The sequence below is a fragment of the Curcuma longa genome, chromosome 3 (assembly GCF_044706935.1).
Source record: "Curcuma longa cultivar G26 ecotype Majalengka, Jawa Barat chromosome 3, ITB_CL_G26_1.1, whole genome shotgun sequence".
NCBI classification, from domain to species: domain Eukaryota; kingdom Viridiplantae; phylum Streptophyta; class Magnoliopsida; order Zingiberales; family Zingiberaceae; genus Curcuma; species Curcuma longa.
In genome coordinates, this window is record NC_133863.1 from 11,781,048 (window position 1) to 11,808,102 (window position 27,055).

Genomic DNA, 27,055 nt, shown 5'->3' on the forward strand with positions numbered 1-27,055 from the left:
GATGCATTTTTTGAAATCTTCTGCGATTTCTTTACGATAGAATCCCGCCCGTCTCACCTGCCCTAATCTAATCTTCACCTGCGTCGCTGCCGCCCCACGCCCCCGCCGGCGAACCCTCTTCCTCTCCGGAGATCCTCCAGCCCTGCTGCATCCCTGCCGCTTGCCCTAGGTTTGATCGTCGCCTACATATGTGCGCATCCTGACACCGCCACCGACTGGCCCACTAGCGAACGAACCCACCAGCTCTCTTTTTCCAGATCTGTCCTGGGAGTCTTTCCATCCCTTACATTAGCTTGCCCACTGTGACTCCTCCGCATAATTCTGCCGCGGCGCTGGCATTCCTCGGTGGCCTGGACGCGAGCTTCGTGTTTTCGAACGGATTTGTCAGAAAGAACGAGTCTGGGAGGAGGACGGGCGGGGGCAATTCGAGTACATTCGCACTCAGGATATAAGAGGAGGGGGAACAAGAAGTAGCAGGTGGCGACCAAGCCATTCCAAAGGCTAAGGTAAAGCAAAATCTCTCCTTTTATACAAGATTTTCACTACTAGCTTTACTGTGTTAATCCTTTTCCTCGTTGGTTTCTTGATCAAACCGAACCTATGATCAGTTTTAATCTATCAATGAAATGCATTATTGATGCACTTTGGCTGGGGAAATTGCATAGAAGCACTGGTGTCTATCTTCATTCTCTTGTCTTAGAGAATATTAATATTGGACCTGCTGTAGTTCATTTAACAACCTGTAAAATTTAAGCGATTTAAGTTAATTAATTTCTGTTTGTCTTTTCCATTTTTTTTGTTGAAATCTTCTGTTAGTAATTGCTAAAATGCGCCTTCCTCGGTGACAAAATCGCGAGGGATGCGATTTAAAGGATCGAGCGGAACACCCTAGCCTCTCCCCTAGCCTCTCCCCTAGCCATCCGCCGCCTCCTCCCACGCGATCGCCGCCCCTCTGCCTGCTGTCGACGCCTTCTGCCTGCTGCATCCGCGAGCGTCGCCTACCGCGACGCCATCCACTCGCGCCGCCGCCTTCTTCTCTGCGCCCGCTATCGCCGTGGCCAGCAGCGACGCTCCCTGCCGACCGCTGCAACGCCGCTGCCGACCACCTGCTGCGACGAAGAACCCCGATCCTGCTTCTCTTCTTTCCTCTTCTGCTCTCTGCTTGTTCCAACCGGCGGCGGCCTCCACCGTCCCCTAAAGTCGTCGCCCTCGCGCCACACCCATTCTCTGGAAACCCACGCGCAAGGTCCCCCCATATTATGTCACACGGAGGAGGTATTGAATTTCGATTGGGGATTTAGGGTTTTTCTTTAGAATACCGTAGTAGGTTTAGATTGTTCCCTGTACATGCGATTTAGGATTTTGGGATGGGATTTTAAGTTCGATTGTTCCCTTATTAAGATAGGTTTAGACTTTGTGGTTATTATTCTTATAGGATAATATTTTGATTATTTGAGTAGATACTGGTTCGAGTGGAGCACGTTGATCTGCTAACACTCGAAGCTTGGTAAACACAAAAGTGGGTACTTTCTTCTTTGGACCTGTATAATTTTCCCTATGCATGAATATATAAAGATTAAATAGATATATATTTATTTATGTTATAATTGTTTTCAAAAGGGAATTAAAATGACTTTTAAAATATTTAAACCGAGTTAAAATAATTAAATCATTAAAGGGTAAATAATTGATTTATTTCCTGTTCACACATGGGGTTTATCTGGGGTAATTAAAATGGGAAAGGTGTTTTCAAAAAATTCAAAAGAATATTCTCATTTACTCTGTCTGTTGATACCTGTCTTTATACTGCTTGATCTTTTATTTCTCATACTGTTGATATTGCATTTGGTTGATACTTGTCCTTACCTGCAAATCTTCTAGTGATACTTAAATGAATGAATAGATTTGATTTGATTTGAATTGGTCGTTTAGACCAAGTCGAGCAGATACATATTGAGAATATAAAATGATGAAAAAAGATATAACGTGAAATGAGATAAAAGAAAATGATAAATATTAAAAGGTGTTAACTATGGTCCTAGCTTTTATACCAGAGTTTTTACTAGAGTACTGAACCGTACACCTGAGGAGTGGTGGCGTGATATAGCCTTCGGTCCAGAGCATTGACGGCCACATATTATTGTGGCAGAGCAGAGGTCATAGTTAGTGTTTATCTTGTCTTCCACTGGTGAGGACTGTTTAGCCCGTACGTTAGATAACGTATACGACAGTATATTCTGAGGAGACTATTAACTTACATATATATGAGTTATTACTACACTCTGATGATATCGGCTCCTGTTATGCACTTTTTAATTAATTATATAAATGTGGATGCTGTTTATAACATTTGACCATATTGAGATTATAATGGTGATGATATAACTTGCTTAAATAATAAGGATTGATAATACTGGTGATGATAGATAATAGTAATATTAACTGGTTTTCAGATAATAATAAATGAAGAGAATAATAAATAAATAAATAAATAAATATATATATATATATATATATATTATGTACCCATGGAGAACTATACAAGAACTTAAAGTGACAATATGAAATTATAATCCATTCTAATTTTTTGGCTTCTTAATTAAGAATATATTCATGTACATCTTTTCTGATTACCTACTTAGCCTTTGGCTAACTATCTGCACTTTTCTTTAGCTTTCAGATTTGCAGACACAGACTTGATCCTACCTTGGTTCATTTTCCTTAGAATTGTTCAGAGACTTGACGTGCTGATTTTGTTTCGGTTTGGTCTATTTTAGTTTTTGGTATTTTATGTTCAGTTTTACATTTACAAATGGTGGTCCATGAGACAAAATACTAGATGTATGAACTTCTGTTTTGGTTATGCTATCTAATAAATTATGGACGGTTCCTTTATGTTATGTCTCTGTTCGTGTACTGGTTCCTTTACTATATCATCACCGAGTGAAGTACTTCCCGATGGGCAGGAACGACACCTCCAGGTTGTGACAACTTTACTGTGTTAATCATTTTCCTCGTTAGTTTCTTGATCAAACCGAACCTATGATCAGTTTTAATCTATCAATGAAATGCATTATTGATGCACTTTGGCCGGGAAAATTCCATAGACGCACTGGTGTTTATCTTCATTCTCTTGTCTTAGAGAATATTAATATTGGATCTGCTGTAGTTCAGTTAACAACCTGTAAAGTATAAGCGATTTAAGTTAATTGATTGCTGTTTGTCTTTTCCATTTTTTGTTGAAATCTTCTGCTAGTAATTGCTAAAATGTATTGTTCTGTTGAGGTCCTTTTCAGGTGCTACTTGGTCATGAGAGTAAATGGGGTGATTTGGATTTTGATATGTTTAATTATTAATTGGACTACAAATTCTATTGTTTGTTCAGTCACTCATAGCATCCAGGCGATCCTAGTAAAATGTCTGGCAGATGGTTTGGTTCATTCTGTCTGTTGCTCAGTGGAATTATGAGTACTATGACTTAGGTCTAGAGGTGGGGGTGGGGAAAAGATTTTTTAGACAGAAGTTTGTCATACAGTGAGAGGTTCAAATTCCTTTCTTGACATCAAAAGATAAGACTTTGTTATTAAGAATCTATAGCTTGTGAAGGTATAGTCTTAAATGGAGACTTTCAGTTAGGATAATCAGAGTCAGCAGTTGTATTTTAGATGCTGCTTTTAACTTCCACAAATTGTTTGCCCAAGCAAATTAGAGACCTCCTTACAATAGAATATTCTAGCAGGATCTAATGGAGAAATCTGTTTTAGGTTGTCATTGTTGTGTCCTTATGTATGGTGGAGATAGTGTTGAAGAGTTGTCTTAACTCTCAATCTGTCAAGTGGAATCAACATGGTGAGTTTGATGTAATATTGACAATTTGAGCAGTAATTCAAGTGGAGCAAGATGTTAAGAGGTCCTGGAAGCAAAACAATTCTTAGATATGGTGTTGTTTTGTTTTGTTGAACAGATTTCATCACAATGGATCTCACGTACACTTTCTTAATTGCTCAATGCTTTTGATTTCCTTGGCACAGATGGAACCATTCAATGTCAAACTCTACGAGAAATACAAGAATTTGAAGGTACTTTACTTTTTTGACTGAATTCTTAGTTGATTCTCTAAAATGATTCTCTTTTGTGATTTTGAGCTCACTATGCTCAGAAAAGGAAGTTCACTGAGGAGGAGGAGTGGAACCATACAAGAGATGCTGAATTGAGAAGTTTTCAGTCTGGTATGATCTAGAAAGTTTCTCAGCATTGTTATGGGTCTTTTTATAGTGATGCCTTTTATATGGCATAGGAATGATACACTTGACATTTTGGTTTCTTATAGCTGTGGAGGACTTGATAGAAGAGTTGAATAAAGAAAACAAGGGGCTTCATCAACAGTTGTAAGAATTTATTAAATATCCATTAATAAGTGGCTGGAGCTGTATTATTCAGAAACAGGGAAGTAGTTTCTAAGATAATCTGATTGCAGGGATTCATTTCAGGAGAAATATGATGAATGTAAAATGTTACTGCTTGAAGAGGGCAAAAAATGTGAGAGTGCATTTCTTTCTTTTTTGAACGTAGATGTGTTTTGTCATACACTTGTTTAGCCACATTTGAGATAAGTTCTGTATTTAAGAAGTGCTACTAAAATGACTGTTTCCTGATTCTAGTTTAACATTGTATCATGTGTGACAAATTAGCTTTGTGGCATTCCAATCTAGAGCGTTCAGATAAAATATACCTTATGGAGGCTGAAGATGTTTGACTTAAAGCTGTTAGGTTAACCCTTCACCAGTTTTTCAAGAAATGCCACAGTTTCAACAAAGAAATGCTTTATCATCCTTGTGCTCGTGCCTCTCTGCATAACTCAACTAAAATATTTTAGATGTATAACTAGTGGTTATACAAAATTTCTTTAAGTGACTTCTAAGGCCCATTGTTTGTTAGCTGAATGCACTTACATGCCAAACTAGGGCTACATGCAGATTTGGTCTTCTCTTTTTCATTGTATTTACTAAAAATGTGATTCATCTGTAAGTCATACGTCCTATAGACCTTGGATTAGTGGGTTAGTATTCAATGCAGGTTATTTTAATACCTCTATAACCTTTCATAATTCCATGTTCATTTTTTTAACTTTAATTCTTTAGTTGTTACTGTTAAGTCATCTCTTGATTCTCTTTGGTTAGTGAATGCTTGCTGCATGTTAGTTCTCTTTAAATTAATACTTGTGCTTTATTCCAAAATTGTTCAACTTAGTCTATTATAGTCTTTCATGTAATTTTCCTATTGAACTAGTCTAATCAGGGTCAAGTATGAGGAATTTAAAGTGTCAAGATAATCAGATTTATTTAGGAACTACAGAACAAATGTCATTTATTTTTGTAATGTAACTCTACATAGCAGAACTGATCAATATGTAGTGATTCAACATTTAAACCAGGGATCTGAATAACAGTGCATGTTTAAAATAAACAGATCAATATGCCTTCTTTTCTTTACAATATTTTAAAAAAGGTGCACATATTTACCACTGTTTACCTGTTTGACAATGAAATTGTGCTTATACTTGCTTTTCAATTATTTATTGTTTGGTTGGTAGATGGTGGTATGGTTAGGTGATCCAGCCAAGTGAATTTATATAGTCATATTGGTTATGAAAAATTGGTTACTGACTTTCATAACAACTCTGTGTTACCAAGCATTCATTTTGTTGTGAACTTGTGATTCCTTCTTGATGCATTCAATTTCTATCTTTTAGTTAATGCATTAGACTGAACTGGTCGTTTCTTGGTGATGTGTACTCATATGTTCATGATTTGGAAGTTTTTTCTCCTTGTATTTTTACATTGCTGATAAAATTTGAACCTTAAAACTTTCTTCACAGCCAAAGAGCTCTCGGATGAAGTTGAAAAACTTCAGAATCTTTTATTGAAGAAGAATGATATGAATAAGGCTCTGTTGTTTACATCTCCAAGTACAAATTCTAAAGTTAGATCTGAAGAAATATCTAAAACCCCTCCAGGACAGAGAATAACAGAATCATGCGAGGAAAATGGAACTCAACACAAAGTGCCGACAATCATTACTTATAATAACAAAAAAACTGGTACCAGTATGGTAAGTAAAGACTTCTAGCCTCTAATATATTACTTTTGTGTATATATGTAGAATATACATCGTAATTGATTAATATCATAATCAAATTTCATCTCTTCACCATTGAACAGCAAGAATGCTACAGAAGAAACTTCAGCAGTCCAGGTATGCTAAATTGCTTATGTTTTCGATGAGTTTTGTTGAGGGCCTATTTGTGAATATGTAATTATATAGGGAATTAATTGTAATTATAACTAGTCCAATATCTAGACGTTTGATTATTTTGAACATTATTCACACCAGAGTAACTATTCTAGCAACTGCAATCTGTCGCTACTGTTGTTGTTTCCCTTATTATGCTCTTTAAATTGAGAGACTTTGCCATTTTTCCTACTGATCCCTTTTGTAAGTGATCAGACTATCACTACAGAGAAATTCAATTGGAAAAATTAATCCTCTTGGGCTACTGCTGACAAAGTTTGGTTCATGGATCAAGACAAGGTTGTCTGATAAAACTGACAATTTTTTTTTAAATGAGATAAAATTGCATTGTAAAAAAACAATACTCAACCCTACTTAGCTAGGCACTGATCCTACTCTCATGAGTATCTTTTGTTGTTTTCTTGTGCAGCAAAATTTCATCACAAGCATGAATTTATAGATGATATCTCTCCTATATATGATGTGAGATGATTTCTAATTTCTTTCAGCTTTATCATCCTGGCGTAGAGATGAATATAACGTTATGGCCCTTACTATGTATGAGCTAGTTTGGCCCAAACACCTAATGATTGAGCCGGGTATTAGTCCTATTGAATCAATGAAGCTATGGTATGATAATCACATTGTCATGATGAGGCATAGAAACAGATTTTCATTTTTTTTCCATAATGAATAGACAGCTTATGGAGATTGTTACGTCTTCTAAAGTTGGCCCCTACTGTGTTTGAGCTTGTTTTGCCGAAACACCTAATGATTGAGCTTGGTATTAGTCCTATTGCACATTGCCTTTATAGCCTAGTCTTCCATGATACCGCCGAGGATAGAAATAGAATTTCATTTTTTACATAATGAATTTGCAACTTATGGAGATTCTTACATGTCCTATAAGTTCTAATACTAAATGGAAAATTTGGTAATTAAATTTTAAAGAGATCTTAGAATTGAAATTTGTAGCAAGTTTGAGTTATATGGTGTCTTATGTGCCAGCTCATGGCATATTTGTAATTTTATCTAGTCTATTATATATTCTTATACAGGATGAAGTTATCTGTGTTTATGATTGATTTTTCTCCATCATTCACAAGTTTATTGAATTTATTTCATTATCTGTAGGTAAGCAATCAGATGATCGTGGCAATTTCATATTCCAGACTCTTATGAGGTTCTTAGTGGGCATGGATTTTTATGTCGATAATCAAACTGAAAGTTCCTCAATTCTGGTGGTTCACAAAACTAGTGGTAATACATCCTTTGCCATGCCTAGACAAATAATTAGTTCCCTAATATTTCCTTGTCACGTTCCCTGTATTCTCAAATACTTGTGCTGACTCTCGAGTTGGCGGAGATTGCATCATCTTCTACTATTTTAAGTAGATCATATGTTCATGAGTGATTTGTTATTGTGTTACAAGATCATTGTACACCTAAATGTGATTCGCTATCACATTACAAGAGCATTGTATACCTAAAGGATGTGAATTTATATTGTTCATACTAATGTGATTTTGGCCTGCCCCAGGTTACAGCTTTAGCTTAACATGGGTACAACATGAAGGTGATGAAGGTGAGTGGATGTATCATGCTTCTTCACTAGGGACATTAGAGAGCATAGCTTTGGATTGGATGAAGGAGGACATCATGTTTAGTGCAGCCATGTGTCGTGATTTCTTCGAAAGGGTATCGCTCATCATCGGGCGAATGTGACTAAGATGCATCTTTCATGGATTAAAACTTGGAACTCTATACTTATTCAATAGCAGCATTAACTTTGTAGGGTGTTCCATAACGATCTACCGCTAACAGCGATGTGTGTATCCAGATTCCCACCTGTTTGTTCAGTTTTAACTTCGAATGATAAGTATTTGTCATGTTTGCGTGGATACTTGGATAGATTTAATCTTGTAGGCGTACAATAACTTGGTTTATTATGTGTTATGTGAGCACTCACAAAGTTAACCTGATGAAATCTTAGGCACTTTTCAATCATTTTGTTTTGGTTATTATAAATTAAGGATTTGTTTTTAAAAAATAAATTGTAAAATTTTTTTTTAAATTGTAGCATAATATTCCTCTCTGGTTCCTCCACGTGTCGCCAAGTTTGCCTCCTCCCATGTCATCATTGAGGTTACGTGACATTCATACATGCCATGGCACGTTGCATGATGCTCCCGCAGACAACAAACTGCTTCGTTAAACTCAACCCGCAACGCTACCCGCGACAGCCCCCACCTTGGCCCCACTACTCTCGACGAATGATCGGACGTAATTGTGCTCCGGTATTACGACATACGTTTAATTTTGTCCGTCGGATGAAGCTCGCTGACCGATGCAAGAGAGAAATGGACAAGGCGTAGTAGAGAGAGAAGAGACAGACGCGACGCCCCCGAAAAAGTTCGCCAGTGCGATCTGGTCACCGTCCTTTCCTCTTCTCGCCGCTCTTTGGGGGCACCGGTCCAACCGGTGAGCTTACCCCTCTGGCTCTGTACTCTCAGCTACCCTTCCCACCCCCTTCTTTTCTTTATTCCTCCTTTCCGTGGAGGCAGCAGCTGAATCCCTCGTCGGGGAGGAGGAAGAGGTGGTCGTTTGGGGGGCTCGTTCTGGAGATGGCCATCGTGGAGACCAAAAAGGGCGATGATCTACTGGCGTCTGGGAGCGCTTCCACCTCCGTCGACGCCGGCGGAGCGCGGGAGCTCCGCGGCCCCAAGGATCTGGAAGCGACCGAGCCACGCAGCTACCGTGACGCCTCCGCAGACGCCTTTCTCTCGAGTACCAAGGACGTGACTTCGGCGGCGGGACCGAGGCCTAACGGCGTCGCTACCAGAGACGAGGAGTTTAAGCGGGAGATGCGGGACCTGGAGGAGCTTCTGTCGAAGCTGAATCCGATGGCGCAAGAGTTCGTACCCTCGTCGCTCACGGTGACGGGGAGTAGTTTCGGCGCCGGCGGAGTTTTTTATGAGAAAGGCTTTGGGGTCGGCGATGGAGTTGGGAATGGTGACAAACGGGTGAGTTTATGGGATGTAGCTGTTTCGCATGTGTTTTTTTTTCTCTTTTCTCGTTTGAGATGATTCTGATCTTGATGTTATTGTGCTTTTCTTCTAGAAAAAGAATGGATACGTTCATGGGAGACGTCGGATGACCAGCCGGACTAGTATGGCACAGCGAGACGAAGTGATTAGAAGAACTGTTTATGTCTCGGACATCGATCATCAGGTAATAGCTAATTAGGTTTGCCCATAATGTTAAATAGCTTTTATACTCTCTTTTTCTTTGTCTGAGATGTTTTCTGGAGGATCTAAATGAGCAACCTTTTCGACTAGTATAATTGGATTAAATACATCCTTTATTAAAAAAAATATTGATTTCCATTTTAAAATTTTTAATTGGAAGAGCCTAGCTACCAGTTGCAAATCCTTGATTTTTGCCTAGATCCATGCTTTGTTAACATGATCAATGTACTTCTATAATTCAGACTGATGGTGTGCATTTTTTGGTGATTACTTGTAAAGTTATCATACTCTAGTCATCAATGAGAATTCTGCATGATAACCCATTTTGAACTTGTTACATGCTTATGCATTATTTTGTGCTTGTTCTTTTATATCATTTGTTAGTTCATGATTTCTTAGTAAGTTTGAGAGTTTGTAGTATACTTAATCAAGGTAAGTGATGTTAGTGTATTGAACGACTAGTGATGCTACATTGCTCTACTTGTTTTGGTAGCTTGTTATAGGAACAGTACTACGATGTAAAATCAAATAAGAATTTGTATTAGCAGGCATCATTGAATAGATTACCTTTAGAGAAAGTAATTAAATGGTATGTTGGTTGTGCCACAATGCTTTGTTTGATTGGTAAATACTATTTCAATTTGTATTTAAGCTTCTTAGCGATCTAAATTTTACAAACAAGTTCCTTTGTTGGCTTAATTTAGTTTTGTTTATGGATAAGAAAATTTTAAATGATTTATTGCAGCATAGTTCACTTTTGAACTTGTTCATACTGGAGCTTTGATCCATGATTCTGTATATATTTAGGTTACTGAAGAACAGCTAGCTACACTTTTCATTCATTGTGGGCAGGTTAGTTGCCTTAACATGTGTCTTAATAAGATTATACATACTTGTAGATGAATGAATGTTTTATGCCACAGGTTGTTGATTGTCGCATGTGTGGGGACCCAAAATCAGTTCTTCATTTTGCTTTCATAGAGTTCACTGATGAGGGTAGTTTTCCTTTTTTTTGTACCCTTGATCTGGGTCAAATTGTATTTAATCATTACTGATAATTGCTATTGGCACATCCAAAATTAGAGGGTGCGCAAGCTGCTTTAAGTCTGTCAGGGACTGTTCTTGGATTTTATCCAGTAAGAGTGCTTCCTTCAAAAACTGCAATTGCACCTGTCAACCCAACACTTTTGCCTCGGGTAAGGGAATTTTGTAAATGTTGACTTTACCTTCCATATATGTATCAAACCTCCATCAACACTTTTGTCGTAGCCAGGATCCTTATCATTATCGCCTAACAGAGAATTTCTGTAATTTCAGTCTGACAATGAGCGTGAGATGTGTTCAAGGACTGTCTATTGTACAAATATTGACAAGAAGGTTCATCCTAGAATACCTTGGTTAATATGTCCAACTCGTGTTTGCATAAATTGCTCATTTATAGCTTATGTTTTTTTCATGGCATTTCCTGCTATAGGTATCTCAAGCAGACATTAAACTCTTCTTCGAGTCTATTTGTGGAGAGGTTGGTTGCACTTGCTTAACTACCTCTTTAATATATTTATATGGACTATTATGTATTCCCCTGCTTAATTAAGGTTGAATAATAAATGACATTCTGTAATCTTAATATCTCATATGGTGATTAATGAATGCAGATAAATAAATGATATTACAAATTATATTTTTACAGGTTTATCGCTTAAGACTTCTGGGAGATTACCATCATTCTACAAGGATTGCGTTTGTTGAATTTGTGATGGTTAGTGACTCTTAGCTTTGATTAATCCATGCTGACTTATATGATACTGTTTTTTTTTTAAATTAATGTGTGGTGAATTTACTAAAGGATCGTATTCTAGATGCCAAATTATGATAGTGTTCCTATTTTCCATGTTAAGTATGGTGTTGATGTGAACCACCACCTTATGGTGGTAGTTGCAGGAAATTATATCTAGCAGGTTGACCGTCTCAAAACTACCGGTCTGCCCACTGACTGTTACATGGGCAAATGGAAAGGAAGGAGAAAAAAAGGAGTAGATGAGCGGCGAAGAAAGGGCGAGAAAATATTAAAATAAAAATTTATTTATTATTATTATTAATTCAATTAAATAAGTATCGAAATTGTACCGGCACAACACGATACACTATTGAAATTGTATCATTCCAGCCAAAAACTAAAACTTTGGCTCGAAATTTTAAACCTCACTCAAAAGTACCTGAAATCTAGCTTTGAGTTACATGAAAAATATATCTTCATATATGTTGGTATATAAAATTACAAATAACATATGGTGGAATTTGCAGACTGCTAAGGAATTTGATTTAGGTTTTTACTTTCCAACTGATCAACAGATGTTACTATGTGAATGTCCTCTACCACTTGTGTAGTGGTAATTTCATATGAGGAAAATGCTTAGTAACTAGATTCTTACTTAGCAGACTCCTAAATAGTTGAGATATTCATCATCTCACTTGAAAATTCATGTTGTCACTAAATGTATGATTGTTATGGGAAGTCTTTAACTGCCAACTGCTGATAATATGATGTTGCTGCTATTGATGGGTTTTTCAATTTTACTTTGTATCTTGTTCCTTCAGAGAGTGCTAGGTTCTTATTCCGGTGATGTATGATAAAGGAAAACAACCAGATATTGCATCTTCCTTAACTGTATAATCCATTTACCATATTGTGTGTACCTACAAATTTAATCTTCCATTTCTTGTTTTGTTCAAGCCTAACTTTCATTCTAAACCTATTCCTTAGAGCTTATTAATTATATGAACTTGATACAAGCGATACCATAATAAATAAGAGGTGTAAATGAGCTGACCCAAGCCCAAGTTTGACTGACCATGTTCAAGCTTGTTTATATAAAACCTTATTGAGCTCGAGATTTTTCAAGCTTAATTTATTAATGATATAGTTGTCCTTATAATTTCAGGTAAAGTGTTGATTTAATATATAAAACTTACACTATTTTCTTATTTTAACATATTATAGATAATTTAAAATTATAAAATTTATAGACTACTATATTTTTATATATTTGAATGAAAAAATAGAGAAATGATTTTATATTCAAGACTTATACAATTTAATAATAAATAAGTTTATTTATAGATTGTGTCCAGGTTCAAAATTATAGTGTACACTGTAATTGCAAAACTGTATGTTTATTAATTTAGAACTCCAGGTAGACACTTAATGCGAAGAAATTTTGCCAGTTAAACTATTCTTGTAGAAATTACAATCTTTGAAGCGCAATGGAGTGATTTCATTTTCACTCATGTTGGAATTTCTGAGGTCCTCATTTATCAGGTTCTATCATGATTTTCAGTTGGATCAGACCCCTCGTCTTTTTTATACTTAGAGGATCCCCACGTTTCGGGCAAGTAACAGAAAATGTCGGTAATATAGATAATCCTGCACAACACCCCTTTTCCTTTAGGATGTAATTCCTAATCCAATACACTCAAAAATCCATACTTAAAGTGTAGGTATGGATTGAAAAAAGTCTGTGGCCCTGTTGCATTGTATTATCTTTCTTTGCAGTTATAGCTCCCTCAAGTTTAATTGCTACAGACCATTCTTGTGCATGATAACTAATTATTTTGACAGTTAAGTGGATACCCTAATCATAGTGCATTTGATTTGATTATCGGAATTCGTCGTTTCATTTCAGGCTGAGAGTGCGACTGCTGCTCTGAACTGTAGTGGTGTGGTTTTAGGATCCTTACCCATAAGGTAAGCTATGTGCAATAATTTCTTTACCTTGTCTATCTAGTTCTCATTATTTTCTATGGATTTCGGAAATAATCTCGATACTCTGATTTTATTTAGGGTCAGCCCATCGAAGACCCCAGTGCGTCCGCGAGCACCTCGCTCACCGATGCATTGAATCGAATCGAATCGAATCGCACAACTAAAATATAAGTTGTTCAGCGGCAGTATATACACACTTCATCATATACAGAGATATGGAAGGGTATCTTTTGGTCGATAACTTATGTGCATGTGTTTTTTTTTTTTCCGGATAAATGGTTGGATTTTTCCTCGCCCTCAAAGGTGTTTTGAACATTTAGATTTAGCATTTATCTATGTTTTCAGACAGACAACTTGAGCAACTTTATGGTGGTAAAATTTCGGCTGTTTCATGGTCTTCTTTAGCATTCATTACTTTCGTTATCTAGACGGATAGATTGTTTAAGATCTTCTGTTATGCCGTCAAAAGTTTGATCTATGATCATGTTGGTGTAAAATCATTTCACCCCCTCTTTAAATTTTACATGTTTTCTATTTTCCCAAATTACCTCTATTCGTTTTAAATGTGTCGGAAATTTCCAACCCACCATATAAATTATTTATTGATGGAGATAAATTATTCCTTTTGATAATTGGCAACATCGTTACAAATATTTTTATATGTCTTTATGGTTATTTTTGGGATATGATTGAGTTGGTTAGTATAAACTTTCGGAATATAATTGAGTTGGTTACGACGTAGTAGAGTTGTAGAAGAAGATAAGAGTTTAAATTTTGACGAAGTTAGGTAATATTTTTTTACGTTGTGATTAATTATAATTTTTTAATTTATTTTCTCATAAATGAACGACCATGTAGATTTGGTCAACATATGAATTGAAAATAAAGACAACGCGGCAAGTCTTTCAACTTTATCACCCGTTAAAGACAGAAAAATTCACTCATTTGAGATTTTTATTTTATATATATATATATAATTTTGAAATAAATAATTTAAAATGTGTTAAATGTATTTTTATTTTATTGTGGAAATTCCTAATTTATCAGGGTAAAAATTAGATTTTGTAATTCGTTTCGTTACTTGGGGTTGTCTGTCCGCAGATTCCGGGCCATCGCTGTTGACCTACTCCCCGAATTTCCTTTAGATATCGCAAGGAGAAGCTCGATTTGCTGTCGCCGCCCCTATCCAGAGCTTTGCCGGCGGCGGAGTGGACAGGGAGGAGGCAATGGTGTACTTCTGGCTCACCGCCTTCTTCCTCCTCGTCGCTCTCATCGTTCTCGTTATCTACCAGGTGCCCTCTCTTTCTCTCTCTCTCTCTTTCCTTAATAATGGTCGATAAATTATACTTTATTCCCGCCCTAAAGCCTTTGGAGGCTCATAGCTGATCTCATTCAGACGCTTGGAAGAAGAAAAATCTGGCCTTTTTAGTTCTTTGTCCGTGTCTCGACTGGTTTGGTTGTGAGCCGGATGCTAGCAATGGAAGGCTTCACATGGCTGCCGATTAGAACGGCTGGGAAACTTTTATCTCATATTAATTATCCCAAAAGAGATCAAAATGTATTTATGATGAGGATGTTGGGTGATAATAGTGTGGTATTCTACAAGTATAATTTTTCTCTGATCCATAAGGGAGAGATTTATCAAAAGGGTTCACGTTTCGCACAACTATTTTGATTTCCTGTTTCCTATAACTCTCAAGTGGAATTACAGGCCCAAATTCGAGACTTTCACTAAGTCATTTGTTTCATTCAGATAGATAGATTGTTATTGTTATGGCCTTGTAGGATGCTATTATGGCTGAGTGATGTTGCATTTTCTGAAGATGGCTAGCCTGGAAATGCTGGGCCATGTGGTTAACCCTTGTAAAGTTTATGTGATGATGTTGTTTAATGTTCATTGTCGAGCTAAATCTGCTGATATCTTGACTTTATTTGGTTATGTTTTTACTTCAAACATGAATACACATGATCCTCTGATTCAGATCAAATTTAACCTACTAATCTCATTGCTTTCTCTCTGTCTTCCCATCATAATTTCTTATTATCCTACCAAGATAAGTAGCAGTTTGAACATAATCATTTATGTTTACTCACATTTTTTTGACACTTTTTTTTTGCAGCTCATGTGCTTGGCAGACCTAGAATTTGATCATATCAATCCGTATGACTCAGCCTCACAAATAAATAAAGTGATATATCCAGAGTTTGGTTTGCAAGGATTTTTGTGCTTGCTCTTTCTCTTGTCTGGAAATTGGTGGATGGTTTTGCTTTCTGTTCCATACCTCTACTACAATGCAAGATTGTAAGTTTCTTGTTGCTACGTATTTTAAAAGGGAACAAGTTCTTAATTTATTGTCAAGCATTTCTTACAGGAAAACCTTAAATATCTTATGGCGCTGGCTTAAAACCATTCTTTTGTACATATGTATACATGCACATATGTTATCATGTAAATCACTCTGGAAACTTTTTTCCCCTAAATATTTAAGCGGCAGTATCTGTAACTGAAACCAACATCAAACTTAAATGTACCGTGGTGCAACTTATCCTTAGGCAGACTGTAGTGTATTGCTTGTTGCTTTTCAAAGGTAGTTCAGACATATTTGAGTCAGATTTGCAAATTTATGGCATCAATATAGGGGTGCTAGTGTAAGAAAAATAAGCAAATTGATGTCGTAGACATAATTTTGGTAAATATACATCCTTTGAGCAGCTCAACAACTAATCCAATTGACATTGAAGACACCTGGTGTACATTATTCATTAGAATTTTTGGTGAATATCTTGTCAAGTTGCTGCTGATGCCAAATACCACAAGAAGAAGAGAAAATCACTTCTTTTTTGATATATGATATACATATAGGGAAGAGTAAAATAGTCTAGTGGCACATGTCCAAATCAACCTCTCAACATTTAGTGCTTTAAGCCTTTTCAAAGAAATTCTTAGCCATTTGTTTGATAAATAAATCTGCAAAAGTATGCGAGAAGAATCCCTTTTGAAAATATTAAATTAGACATTTTAGATAACCAAGACAAGAGTTGGAGGTTGACAGATCTAGAAGGATAACTCAAAGCCATGCTTAGTATCTCATGGTTATCACCCTCCGTTAATGATCAGTGCTTCCTTTGGACAGAATTGTATCTTTTACCAGCAAGTTAAGCCACCACATAGTAGATGTTGTAGAGGATCTGGTAATTTCAAACACATGAGATTGTTGTTTCACACCCTCTAGTCATTTTTTATTTATTTAGATGCTTTAGATACATCTCAAAACCAGTGGATAGAAAGCATAAGGAAGAGGGATTGGATAATTGAACAGTAATTGATAGCACAACTTAGAATTGAGGTGGAAGATTTTTTGATTGCTGAATAGAAAAACTGATCTTTAGTTTTTGTTTAAGTTGATTCAAGCAAAACCTTCGTAGCAATGATCTAATTCTGAATGTGGTTGAGTAGAAGTTGAAAGTGATTCATTGTATAAGTTTCTTTTGTGTTCTGTGCTGCGAAAAAAAAAGGCAGGAAGAGCATTTGTCGACCAATAGTTGTTTATTAAGGAACCACTTATTCAATAATTGATAAATTTGTTTCAACTGTTGTATCTAATTCGTGTCTTTGATGAACAAGAACTGAAAATTAGAATCCTATTGTTTTATTTTCTCAAAAGGTTAGGTAGGGTTGGGATCTGATCAAATCTGCCAATTTTGTTTACTCATTAGATCCCTATAACATATTTCATGCATTTGAAATAGAAGAATCGAGGTGTTATTCAACTGAGAAGAAGCAGTTTCTCTCTGTAGTTTGCATTTCTTTTTTGTATTTTGAACAATCATAGTGTTTGGACAATAACTATTATTAGGGAATTGAACCTTGTTGATAGGGCAAACTATAATAAAATTTTCTATGTTGCAAAATAACTTATTCGCTTTCTTGAATAAGGCTAACTCAGTTTACACAAATCTCTGGATCATCAGTAATTACTTTCGGAAGCAGCTTCATATGTGAAGTTGAACAGAATGTCTCATCTGCTATTTGATAAAATCTACTTTCAGGTACCAGAGGCGGCAACATCTGATAGACGTAACAGAGATCTTTAACCAGCTCAATCAAGAAAAGAAAAGACGTCTCTTCAAGCTCATCAACCTTGTTATCCTTCTCTTCTTGACGTTATTCTGGTAAACTGCATTTGTTGCATACACTAGAGCCGTATTCTCGCAACGTAATCTAATTGTTGTCTTGGTGAACGAACGTGTAGGATGATTTATAGCATATTGGAAGACGACGAATAGTTGCCAACACTCTACCACTTCTTGTTTCATTGTCTCATATTCATTATTTGTCGCGGTGATTGCAACCGACACCAATGTAATTCATGCTGGCATAAGATGCTCTTGTGTAGATCAATTGGTTTCTCCTATTAGTGATGAGATCTGTTCGGGAAATCTATGATCTTTGACAACCAGAATGACAAAGTCCAGCATGTAAACTTCTATCAGATGATCTTATTGCAAAGGTGGTTGCTACAATACTTTGTAAACTAGAGATTACTTGTTCTGGTAATCGACATTGTGATAGAAGATAACATCTCTGATTGCTCATTTGTTTTATTTCTCTCAATAAACCTTTTGGAGAACAGTTGGAAGCAAGCAACATTTATTTCAAATTTGCAAGGCATCCGCAATAGATCCGGCAAGGCTGATAACCTCAAATGGAGGCCTATCAGCAATGGCTTTCACTGTTAGAGGACATGAATCTGTTATCCAGAAATAAGCAAACTGGTTTCCTGAGCCATCTGAAATGGAAATATTTTAGAACAGAAGCTATAACAATAATATAAGCAATTCATTGATGTGGTCATCACATACCTGATTTATTGTGCAAAAATTTCTCCCATGATATATTAGGAAAGACAGCATGAGTGACATAAGCACTCACTTTTTTAGCTCCATGAGCAGCTAAAACTCTCTGTAAGCAAGTAAAAGTTTTGAGGTAAGTCGATGCACATGAGGTTGAAGTCCACTTGGAGTAGATTCATGGCGGATGGTATGGTGCTGCTTTTTACCTGACATTCGATGAGTGTGCCACCGGACTGTACCAAATCATCGACGATGATGATATGTTGGCCTTTTGGGTTTCCTTCCTTGATTCGGACTGTTTTTTTGTCACCTTCGCGAACCTTTGCACAGACAATCTGCACGAGTTTGAATTTTGAATATCATTCAATCTAAGCTTGTCCCTGGATATGAAATGGGTATAATATAAGGCCATCTGACCATTGGGAAATGCAGTAGCTGTTTATGAAATCGCTTCCATGCTCCATCATCAGGGAATGCTATCGTAATCTGTTTGAACATAAACAAGAGAAGTTTCAGTTGACCTGGGCAAGTATACAGTACAGATGCTTCTCAAAAAGACATGATAATATATTTACATTGTCAGCTTCAGGAAGATCCTGGAGCTGTTTCAGCAGTAGTGGAATCCCGGTCTCAAAGCATGGCAAGACATCATCTCCAAAATAGAATCTTTCCTGAGGAGTTTTGTGACAAAACAAAAAGAAATAACCGTGATCAAATATCAAGAAAGGGAGAATATAATGAACCAGCACTAAATTTCCGTATGCAATAAGAGTATGAAGTCTTCATTCGCTATGAAAAAATGGTCATGCCCTATAACTGACATGGTTTTACCACAATTCCATTATTCTTCTACATGCTTTTTATTGAAAATTTATGTGTGCAGGGCAGGGTTGTGACCAGCATGCCAGAAATGAATAGTTTCAACACAGGAGAAATAAATTGAAAGATATTTCATCAGAAGAAATATATTTCTATCATATTAATTGAAGGATATCTCACACTTCATAATGACAACAAAATTATAAACAAATGAGTGATAGGGCAAATATTATGCAAAGTGAGAAAATGAGTTTAAAATGTATAACAATACAGGATGAGGATAATTAAAAAGGCATTACTAGTATACATATGGGATATAAGTTCTACCAACCTGCAAAGCATGTATATCGTAGATGACAATACTAGTTGGGCCGCCTCTAGACTTGGGAATCATAGATAAAATGCGTGCCATTGTAAAAGCTGTAGCAACATCACCTTCTTCTTCCATCCTCTCAAAAGTACCAGTTGGGAAGAAGGGTAATACCAAGGTGAAAGAAGCAATAAAGAGCTTTGGTAATGCAAATATTGCAGATATTTGCTCAAAGATGACCCCCGGTGAGCTAAAAGAGGCTAAAAAGGCCACATGCTGCCCTCTTATATCGTGTGCATTATTGATGAGAATGTTAGGGAACCCATCATCAAAATTCCTGAAATTATTATATAAAAGCATCAGTTACTGACTGACTGAATCTTCTCTGAAAAGTATTAATTAAAAGCCAAAATGTTTGTAGCCATTAGTTATCAAATAGGAAATAGGTTCTTAGGATATTATGGAAATTAACTATGACACTAGCCACCTTAGCTTAAATAAATCATGTGTGTGTCCCCATGGTGTAGCCGAGTTGGTACTCGGGTGGCAGAGTTGCTGCATTAAATAAATCATGTCATGATCTATCAAACACACCTTCCAAGTATCAAGAATTGCATTTTTGTTTTCAACAGACCACAATGAGAACAAACGAGTTATGACATCAGAGTTTGCAGCAGTGCAGCACCAATGTTTTAGCAATTTTCAACACTTTGAATTATTCTTTGTTAATTTTCTATGAGCATTGATTTAAATAAAAACACTCCTGACTTTATCGAATTGAGAATGCAAATATAATTTTTTTTCTATAAACCTGTTAAGATATCTGAATGAAATGTTAGGCTTGACAACTATTTGAGGATGATTTATCACAATTCAGATGTGAGATCACATAATTGTAAGTTAACAGTTGCAACTAAAATTACCTAAAACATGAACGCCAATCTGATAAAGTTGTAAAGAAGGTAAGATCATAAACAACTGACACCATAGCTCTAAATCATTATTGGGATTTGGGAAATTCACTTCAAAATGTGAACTTGCTCGATAATATCATACTAAATTCCCATCTAGTAAAGCAAACTGAATTCCTTTTGATCCTGAAGAAAGCAAATTGAAGCCAAATTCTAAAACATGGATCATCAAAATAACCAAGAATACTTCCCTATTTTATGCCACATAAATCCCTCCTTCGTACTCTATAGCTTAAATTAAGAAACATTGAGAAAACAAAACCCAAAATTTGGCAGTAATTGCTGAACTGCGATCAACAAGTAACACGAAAGGAAACAAAGATAGCAGTTCATATAATTTTTTAGAAGGAGAAGGAGACCTCCACGAGATGGTGCGAAGCTGAATGGCATCGGATTGATCGCACACCTTCCTCGCAAGCTCTTCGCACTCCGTGCAGTAAAAGAGGTTAATCTGCTTATCCGCTCCCTTCCCCATCTTGATTGCCAGAAAACCTAGGTATCGATATAATCTAGAACTGACAAGCAGATTCCTAGAGAAGGAAAAAAAGAGCAAGCAATCCGGAAAGGCCTCGACGAACCGACGATCTATCGACCGAACAGACGGTGCCACTGTTCCACAGGATTCGCCGCGAAGCTTGCTCCGGTACTCGGCGTCGGCGAGGAAGGGTGCGCCGACTATCGATCAATGTAAACCTACCAATCGCCTTCCAAAGCTGCGCGCAGGCGAACACGTGTAATGAGGAATTATTATTGTGATTTTTTTTTTTGCTTTAGTAAAAAGTAAAATCCGGCAGTGCCTTCACACAGTTCGATCCTACAACTATATATATAAGAAGAAAAATCGAAAAATTACAATTGACTTATAAAATTGTATCAGATAAATCAAAAATACGACATATCGCAAAAGAACCGAACTTCTGATACCATAAAATTGTCATGTCCCGATAGACGACCGTCCGAAAAATTTCGACAGCATCTTCCCTGTAACAATTCAACTTTTTCTGAATACATAATAAGATAGAGGCCCACACGGCCATCTACAATACAACATATGCATATACTACATGAGCCCTGTAACAATTAAACTTTTTCTGAATACATAATAAGATAGAGGCCCACACGGCCATCTACAACATAACATATGCATATACTACATGATAAAGGCTCACACGACCACTCTACAATATTACATATGCATCCAATAAGACTGCATTAATACATAAGGGCTCACATGGTCATAAAGGACATTGTCTCGGCTTCGTTAAGATTCGACCTTTATCCACGTCAACAAATCTGTTCCGTCATAACCAACTCAACTATACTTCGGAAGCAATTGTGAACTTTTTTATGATATATAGAGAAATGCTCCTTCACTTTACAAATTTTCAAAAGAAAAGTAATAATAATTAAAAAAGCAGTTCATCTGTGGCAAGATAAATTTTAGTAGATGAACTGCTGAAACAAAATGCTTACCAGGATACTAAATTCTTTAACACCAACCTTGCTTTGCAACTCTAATTGTAATCAGTAAATACAAACAATAACACCATTTCAAACAATAATTAATAGACATAACGTTTCTAAAATACATTCTTTACAGAAGAATAAGCATTCTTCTCTATTCTCATTCATCTTTCTGCTTGGTCTGGATTGCAGTTGAATCATTCAGCTATGAGTGTTCATGATCTGTTCAGGTGTTCATGTTGGACTAGCAATGCAGCACCATCTCTTGAATGCTTTCTTATCAGGATTCATAAGCTTAGAAAGTGCAGCCTTTGTTTTCCTTATTTTCATCTTCAACTCTATCTTCCATGAACCCAAGTAGGGTTTTGGATTTTGAGGTTCTTTCTGAGACTTTGTGTTGGAATCAGATTGCCATGACTCCATATCAGCGAGCGACCCATGGTCGGCGACTCTTGCTCCTCGATCAAACTTCTTGCGCTGAAGACCTGCATTGTGAATGTTCTCACTCTCCTTTTGGGGCATGGCTGACAATTTCCCAGCTGTTTGAGCTCCAGCGTCTTCAGATTCAGAGAAGTGATCCTTTTTTGACACATCTAGTTGTTTCTGTTGCAACGTTTCCTCGAGAATAGGGGTTTTTCCTGCTATTATGAGATTCATCTGCACAAAGGGTAAAAGATTCAATTGTATTGCTCATACTTTCTACTTGATATTAGGAGCTCCATTGCATATCTTAAAAAAAAAAAACCATTCAAGTTTGAAGTTGACCTGAGGTGAAGTAAGCTGTTTATGCCCGGTCTTTTCGGAGTGTTTAGTTGTTAACTCATACTCCGACCATATTTTCTCGTACTCCATAAGCTGTTTCTTAAACACAGCATTCCCCCCTTCTTTTTCTTTGAGTGCAGCCTCTGCTTTGCGCATCTCACACTGAAGTTCAGTCACAACGGAAGAATAAATCCATGGATGTTCGTCATTAGTATCCTACAATACAATATATTTTACAACTTCTTAATAACCAAAACTACATCATTGATCAAAGTAAGTGGATACATGGATCTACAGGTACACGAGGGTTTCAACTTTATAAAGTAAAAATAAACTAAACAACTTCAGGGACTACCATGTTGGATTTTCAATCCATTAAACCAATTGGACGTCACAACTATAGAGAGTGAGAACTGAGGAGGCTAGAAAGCTACAGAAAAAAGATTAACACAATAATACCTGTATTAAACAAGCACAATATGAAAATTCCTGTCCAATGAATGAAAAAATGCATCATATCTACTTAAAAGTAGAAGAAACAAGTAACTTAGTCGATACCAGCAATAGTGTTTTTCCCTCTTAGCCAAAAAAAAAAAAAAAAAAAACTACCAGAACTAGGAGAATATGTTCATTACTTCATTCATCAAATAGTCTGGACATGGTGGCAAGTTATCAATATGTATAGTAACATTCATGGTCCAAATTCTACTCATGCACATGGGTTATACTCGTGAAGTACTGAGTAAGTTCTGGAGGATATGTTACAGATCCTTGCATGACTAACCTTTGACACCACCCTTTTCTCCGAAAGAGTATGACCAAACTTTGACTCCTCCAGTTTCTTTAAAACAGCAAAATGTTTCCTTGCCAACCAACCGCGAATAACTGAAGGTAGTTGAGAATTATCAGAGAAAACACCAACAGATAGTGAATGCTCAAGCAAGTAATTCAAAACTATGAATAGCTTACTGGACTGCAAAATGATAATATCCTTCCGCAGACCAGTATATACATTACTAGTGAGCCACTGCTTCACATTTTTCTGGATAATGATAGCTGCACTCCATCTCTTTATCATGACTTTGAAGTTGTGCCTTGCTCTTTCACCTCGTACAACTGAATTCAACAAAGATTTCCAAAAAAAACATTTGAGATTAGTGGAGCTTTTCTCAAATTGTGGGTAAGTTGAGAATTATCAGAGTGCCAACATATACTGAAAGCCCTAGAAAGTCATTCAAAATTACGTATAGCTTACCAGCCTGCAAAGTGATAATATCCTTTCGCAGGCCATTATATGCATTACTCGTGAACCACCGCTTTACATGCTTTTGGATAATTACAGCAGCACTCCATCTCTTTATCATAACTCTGAAGTTGTGTCTTTCTCTTTCAGCTCGTACAACTGAAGTCAACAAAGGTTTCCATCAAAAACATTTGAGGTTTAGTAGAGATTTTCTCTAACTGTAGGTAAGTTGAGAATTATGAGAGAAAACAACAACACATAATGAAAGCTCAAGAAATCAATTCTAAACTATGGATACTTGCCGGCTTGCAATGTTATAATATCCTTCCGCAGGCCAGTATACATATTGCTAGTGAGCCACCGCTTCACATGCTTTTGAATAATGACAGCAGCCTTCCATTTCTTTATCATGACTTCAAAGTTCTGCCTTGTTCTTTCACCTCGTACCACTGAATTTCACCGATTCAAGGTTAGTAAAGCTTTTCAATAGCAAGAAAATGATGTTTACTAAAAAGGCAACTTCGTTCAAAAATTCATTCTACCAAATTAAAAATATGAAACTTTTTAATCACTGCATTCTTATAGAGGGAAATTGTCTTTCCTACTGTTGATAAGCTAGAGCATTGATGTGTTTCGATAATTGCTTATTAGCAAGCCTCTGTAAAGGAAGCATATTTTTTTTTTCTCACTGTGAATTACATGATTGCAGTATGGTTGCTCCCTTCTTCAGCTGTTGATAGTGAATCTGAGAACGGATTGCACGATAGTTCTTTTGAACACAGAGAATCGCCTGCAAATTCATATTCCTAGCATCTTCTAGGTTTGCAACCTGTGAAAATAATAGACAATGAATCTGAAAGGTATGGCATTTTCAAGTGCTGAGAATTGACAACTATTCAACTTGTGCATAAAAAGCAATGTGTTTGAAAATTGATTTTCATCAAGTCTTTTGCTCCTCAAACTATTTAGTTAACTATAACAAACTTTTGAGGCGTCATAATCTCCTAAGCATATGGCAAGCACGTTCGATAATTTACACACACATACTTGAATAGGTCCTTCAAACTAAGCATGTGGATAAATAGTTTTAGAGTCGCTTGTCATTAATAATCCCAGGTTACCTCACTAAATGATGAAATCAAGTGGCACTACAGAGGCTGAAAGTTGAATCCTTAATAAAATGTGTATCTATTACTTCCTTCAACCAAACAATTTAGCAATATTGAGAAATAATTTTTACCTTATCATGTCCATGTAGAACTTTACCACTGTAATCAATCGTATTTTCTGTCACAAGTGCTGTTGGCGAAGGAACAGTAAGCAATTTAGTGGCATTTGCACCCTCACAGCTTACATGGCCTGGAAACGCAACACGCCCGGATTCCTCCAGCTCAGTCATATTTGATATCATCTCACTACCAAAAGTATCAGTTCTAAGCACCACTTTCCAATTTTTCTCATCTCTCTTGGCTTGTAATTTTACAAAGTTGGGTAAGTTTCCACTTTCGCTGCCTCCGAGCTTAAGATGTGCCACACATAGCCTTCTTGAAGTGGGCAAGCGACCCCTGGACATTGGACGGACAGGCAAAGCCGGCAACAGATCCTTCGGCTGCTCATCCCTCTGCCTGATAGCGTCCAGCATCATCTCCAGCGAACTCCGAATTACCACAGCGCCCATTTTTTTGGCTGAAAACAAGCACAAATACTCCTTACAAAGATGAAAAGGAGCAGCGAAATCCACACGTCTAGTCGCCTAAAATCCTAGAGTCAAAAACGAAATATCCAGAAGGAACCAAACCAAAAGCAAAACTTTTATCTCTGTACCTGTAGTGCTTTCTCTTCCGCTCACTCTCGACTTCTTCTGATCCCTCTTCGAGAACGTCGACCATACAAAAAAGACAGAGAAGCAGAGATCTCAATTTGAAAATTCCAAACTCCAACCGACCGAGCGGGCGATCAAGGCGATCTCCCCGGAACCAGACGGCGACTGAACGATCAATTCCCAAAGCGAGAAAACTAGGGTTTGCTCTCCGCGATCCAGTCGACACACCCCCTCCCTCCGCGCACTTCTATAACACTTCGAAAGAACGAAAGGGAAAACCGCACTGAGGGACGAAAGCCCTCGGAGTTCGCAAAAATTACGAAAGAGGAACTCCGAACGCTACAGTCTTTTTCTATGACGGTGGCACTTTCGTTAATACTTGAAAATCAATGGCGCAAATTGTTCTGTCGCATTCGAAGCGTTTCTTTTTCGAACGTTGCGGCTGCAGGCCGAGCAGCAGCAACGGCCCCGCCAGGTGGCAACACGCTCCAACCTACGAAATGACCGAAATGCCCCTGTTTTATTTTATTTTATTCCCAGTGTCCGTTTTAGAAACCAAATGATGACGTGGCTTTTTCAACTTCGATTATTATATAATTTCAAAAATTTTCATAACGCCCCACCATTTTTGTCCATTTTACATCGGCGGCGCTCTGTCCTCTTCTTCCTCCCCCATGGTTTTGAGGCACAGACCGCTTAGACCAAAATGGAAGGTCATAAGATTTATTAAAAACTTGGTTTTACAATTTATTAAAAATGATATCGAAATGGAAAGTCAAATAAATCCAATGGAATGTTCAGCCAGAACAAATCTTCCGGCAATGTCACCTTCCCATGCTTAGGTAGACCATCGGCTATGTCAAAAGTTATATCTGGAAGATAAAAAAATTATGTAAATTAAATCATGTATGCACAAATAATAAATAAAATAATTAATTCTTTCTATTCTATCGATTTATCTCTATACGAGAACTAATTACATGATGGTGATGGTGATGGTGATGGTGATGGTGGTGTAGGATCGACGATGTGCCTTCTTGAAGATATTGGAGACGCCATTGAAGATACAACGAGGAGGATGGTGAGACTCAAAATAAGAGCTTTTGGAGCCATTGCTAATGTTTAATTGAAGAAGGTCTTTAGTTCTTCTCAATATATATGTGTGTGTGCCTACATGGAAGTTATGAATTATGTATGTTTTTAATCTAATAGTGAACGGTTACATGCGTTTATATGAATTGTACTTGAATATTCCATAACTTGTGCATAGAATTTATTTGGGAGATCAAAATGAAATTTTGTTTTATTTGATTTTTTTTATATCTATTTTTTTATTTATAATATCTCGTAAGAATTTTTAATTTGGTAAAATTTATGGCTAGGTTCTTTCTCCAATCTTGTGGATCTTTTCTTTTTCTAGCTAAATGAATTGCAAATGCAAGCATCACACTCAATTCGATTACTAAAAGCATAAAATTAACTACAATAATACATTCGATATAAGAAGA

The 27,055-nt window shown here is 36.8% G+C and overlaps 5 protein-coding genes across 6 annotated transcripts; 3 read left to right on the plus strand and 2 right to left on the minus strand.

Moving 5' to 3' along the window:
- Nucleotides 1–370: 370 nt before the first annotated feature.
- Nucleotides 371–8,092, plus strand: LOC141825117 (uncharacterized). The gene is made up of 9 exons (XM_074712510.1): nucleotides 371–506; nucleotides 4,032–4,079; nucleotides 4,160–4,229; nucleotides 4,331–4,388; nucleotides 4,478–4,539; nucleotides 5,879–6,111; nucleotides 6,222–6,255; nucleotides 7,426–7,551; nucleotides 7,832–8,092. The coding sequence occupies exons 2-9, from the start codon at nucleotides 4,032–4,034 to the stop codon at nucleotides 8,014–8,016; spliced, it is 816 nt and encodes a 271-aa protein (XP_074568611.1). The 5' UTR covers nucleotides 371–506; the 3' UTR covers nucleotides 8,017–8,092.
- Nucleotides 8,093–8,832: 740 nt separating this feature from the next.
- LOC141823888 (polyadenylate-binding protein-interacting protein 11-like) lies at nucleotides 8,833–13,691 on the plus strand. Its single transcript, XM_074711089.1, has 10 exons — nucleotides 8,833–9,314; nucleotides 9,412–9,522; nucleotides 10,347–10,391; nucleotides 10,463–10,535; nucleotides 10,623–10,735; nucleotides 10,857–10,916; nucleotides 11,014–11,061; nucleotides 11,230–11,298; nucleotides 13,223–13,284; nucleotides 13,381–13,691. The coding sequence occupies exons 1-10, from the start codon at nucleotides 8,916–8,918 to the stop codon at nucleotides 13,436–13,438; spliced, it is 1,038 nt and encodes a 345-aa protein (XP_074567190.1). The 5' UTR covers nucleotides 8,833–8,915; the 3' UTR covers nucleotides 13,439–13,691.
- A 722-nt stretch (nucleotides 13,692–14,413) lies between these two features.
- On the plus strand, nucleotides 14,414–17,785 carry LOC141824674 (protein cornichon homolog 1-like). The gene is made up of 4 exons (XM_074712003.1): nucleotides 14,414–14,594; nucleotides 15,423–15,604; nucleotides 17,353–17,475; nucleotides 17,556–17,785. The coding sequence occupies exons 1-4, from the start codon at nucleotides 14,529–14,531 to the stop codon at nucleotides 17,587–17,589; spliced, it is 405 nt and encodes a 134-aa protein (XP_074568104.1). The 5' UTR covers nucleotides 14,414–14,528; the 3' UTR covers nucleotides 17,590–17,785.
- On the minus strand, nucleotides 17,783–20,947 carry LOC141824673 (ribose-phosphate pyrophosphokinase 4-like). Of its 2 annotated transcripts, XM_074712002.1 has the most exons (8): nucleotides 20,835–20,943; nucleotides 20,616–20,748; nucleotides 19,307–19,622; nucleotides 18,732–18,827; nucleotides 18,574–18,642; nucleotides 18,363–18,491; nucleotides 18,166–18,265; nucleotides 17,783–18,092 (listed from the first exon to the last, which is right to left on the minus strand). In XM_074712002.1, the coding sequence occupies exons 2-8, from the start codon at nucleotides 20,729–20,731 to the stop codon at nucleotides 17,959–17,961; spliced, it is 960 nt and encodes a 319-aa protein (XP_074568103.1). In that variant the 5' UTR covers nucleotides 20,732–20,748; nucleotides 20,835–20,943; the 3' UTR covers nucleotides 17,783–17,958. The 2 variants fall into 2 exon arrangements, with proteins under 2 accessions (XP_074568103.1, XP_074568102.1); XM_074712001.1 differs by having other exon boundaries at nucleotides 20,616–20,947.
- A 904-nt stretch (nucleotides 20,948–21,851) lies between these two features.
- On the minus strand, nucleotides 21,852–25,587 carry LOC141825733 (uncharacterized). The gene is made up of 9 exons (XM_074713119.1): nucleotides 25,550–25,587; nucleotides 24,966–25,411; nucleotides 24,425–24,554; nucleotides 24,028–24,174; nucleotides 23,738–23,884; nucleotides 23,452–23,598; nucleotides 23,267–23,367; nucleotides 22,486–22,698; nucleotides 21,852–22,377 (listed from the first exon to the last, which is right to left on the minus strand). The coding sequence occupies exons 2-9, from the start codon at nucleotides 25,401–25,403 to the stop codon at nucleotides 21,955–21,957; spliced, it is 1,746 nt and encodes a 581-aa protein (XP_074569220.1). The 5' UTR covers nucleotides 25,404–25,411; nucleotides 25,550–25,587; the 3' UTR covers nucleotides 21,852–21,954.
- Nucleotides 25,588–27,055: the final 1,468 nt, after the last annotated feature.

Coding starts and splice junctions, on each gene's coding strand:
- LOC141825117 (XM_074712510.1), top strand. CDS start 4,032: ATGGAACCATTCAATGTCAAACTCTACGAGAAATACAAGAATTTGAAG. Junction 4,389..4,477: donor AAGGGGCTTCATCAACAGTT/GTAAGAATTTAT, acceptor ATCTGATTGCAG/GGATTCATTTCAGGAGAAAT. Junction 4,540..5,878: donor GCTTGAAGAGGGCAAAAAAT/GTGAGAGTGCAT, acceptor CTTTCTTCACAG/CCAAAGAGCTCTCGGATGAA.
- LOC141823888 (XM_074711089.1), top strand. CDS start 8,916: ATGGCCATCGTGGAGACCAAAAAGGGCGATGATCTACTGGCGTCTGGG. Junction 10,917..11,013: donor GTACAAATATTGACAAGAAG/GTTCATCCTAGA, acceptor TTCCTGCTATAG/GTATCTCAAGCAGACATTAA. Junction 13,285..13,380: donor TTAGGATCCTTACCCATAAG/GTAAGCTATGTG, acceptor GATTTTATTTAG/GGTCAGCCCATCGAAGACCC.
- LOC141824674 (XM_074712003.1), top strand. CDS start 14,529: ATGGTGTACTTCTGGCTCACCGCCTTCTTCCTCCTCGTCGCTCTCATC. Junction 14,595..15,422: donor TCGTTCTCGTTATCTACCAG/GTGCCCTCTCTT, acceptor TTTTTTTTGCAG/CTCATGTGCTTGGCAGACCT. Junction 17,476..17,555: donor CTCTTCTTGACGTTATTCTG/GTAAACTGCATT, acceptor ACGAACGTGTAG/GATGATTTATAGCATATTGG.
- LOC141824673 (XM_074712001.1), bottom strand. CDS start 20,731: ATGGGGAAGGGAGCGGATAAGCAGATTAACCTCTTTTACTGCACGGAG. Junction 18,828..19,306: donor ACGATATACATGCTTTGCAG/GTTGGTAGAACT, acceptor AAAACTCCTCAG/GAAAGATTCTATTTTGGAGA. Junction 18,492..18,573: donor AGCTACTGCATTTCCCAATG/GTCAGATGGCCT, acceptor AAACTCGTGCAG/ATTGTCTGTGCAAAGGTTCG.
- LOC141825733 (XM_074713119.1), bottom strand. CDS start 25,403: ATGGGCGCTGTGGTAATTCGGAGTTCGCTGGAGATGATGCTGGACGCT. Junction 24,175..24,424: donor AGCAACCATACTGCAATCAT/GTAATTCACAGT, acceptor GGTGAAATTCAG/TGGTACGAGGTGAAAGAACA. Junction 23,885..24,027: donor TATTATAACATTGCAAGCCG/GCAAGTATCCAT, acceptor TGTTGACTTCAG/TTGTACGAGCTGAAAGAGAA.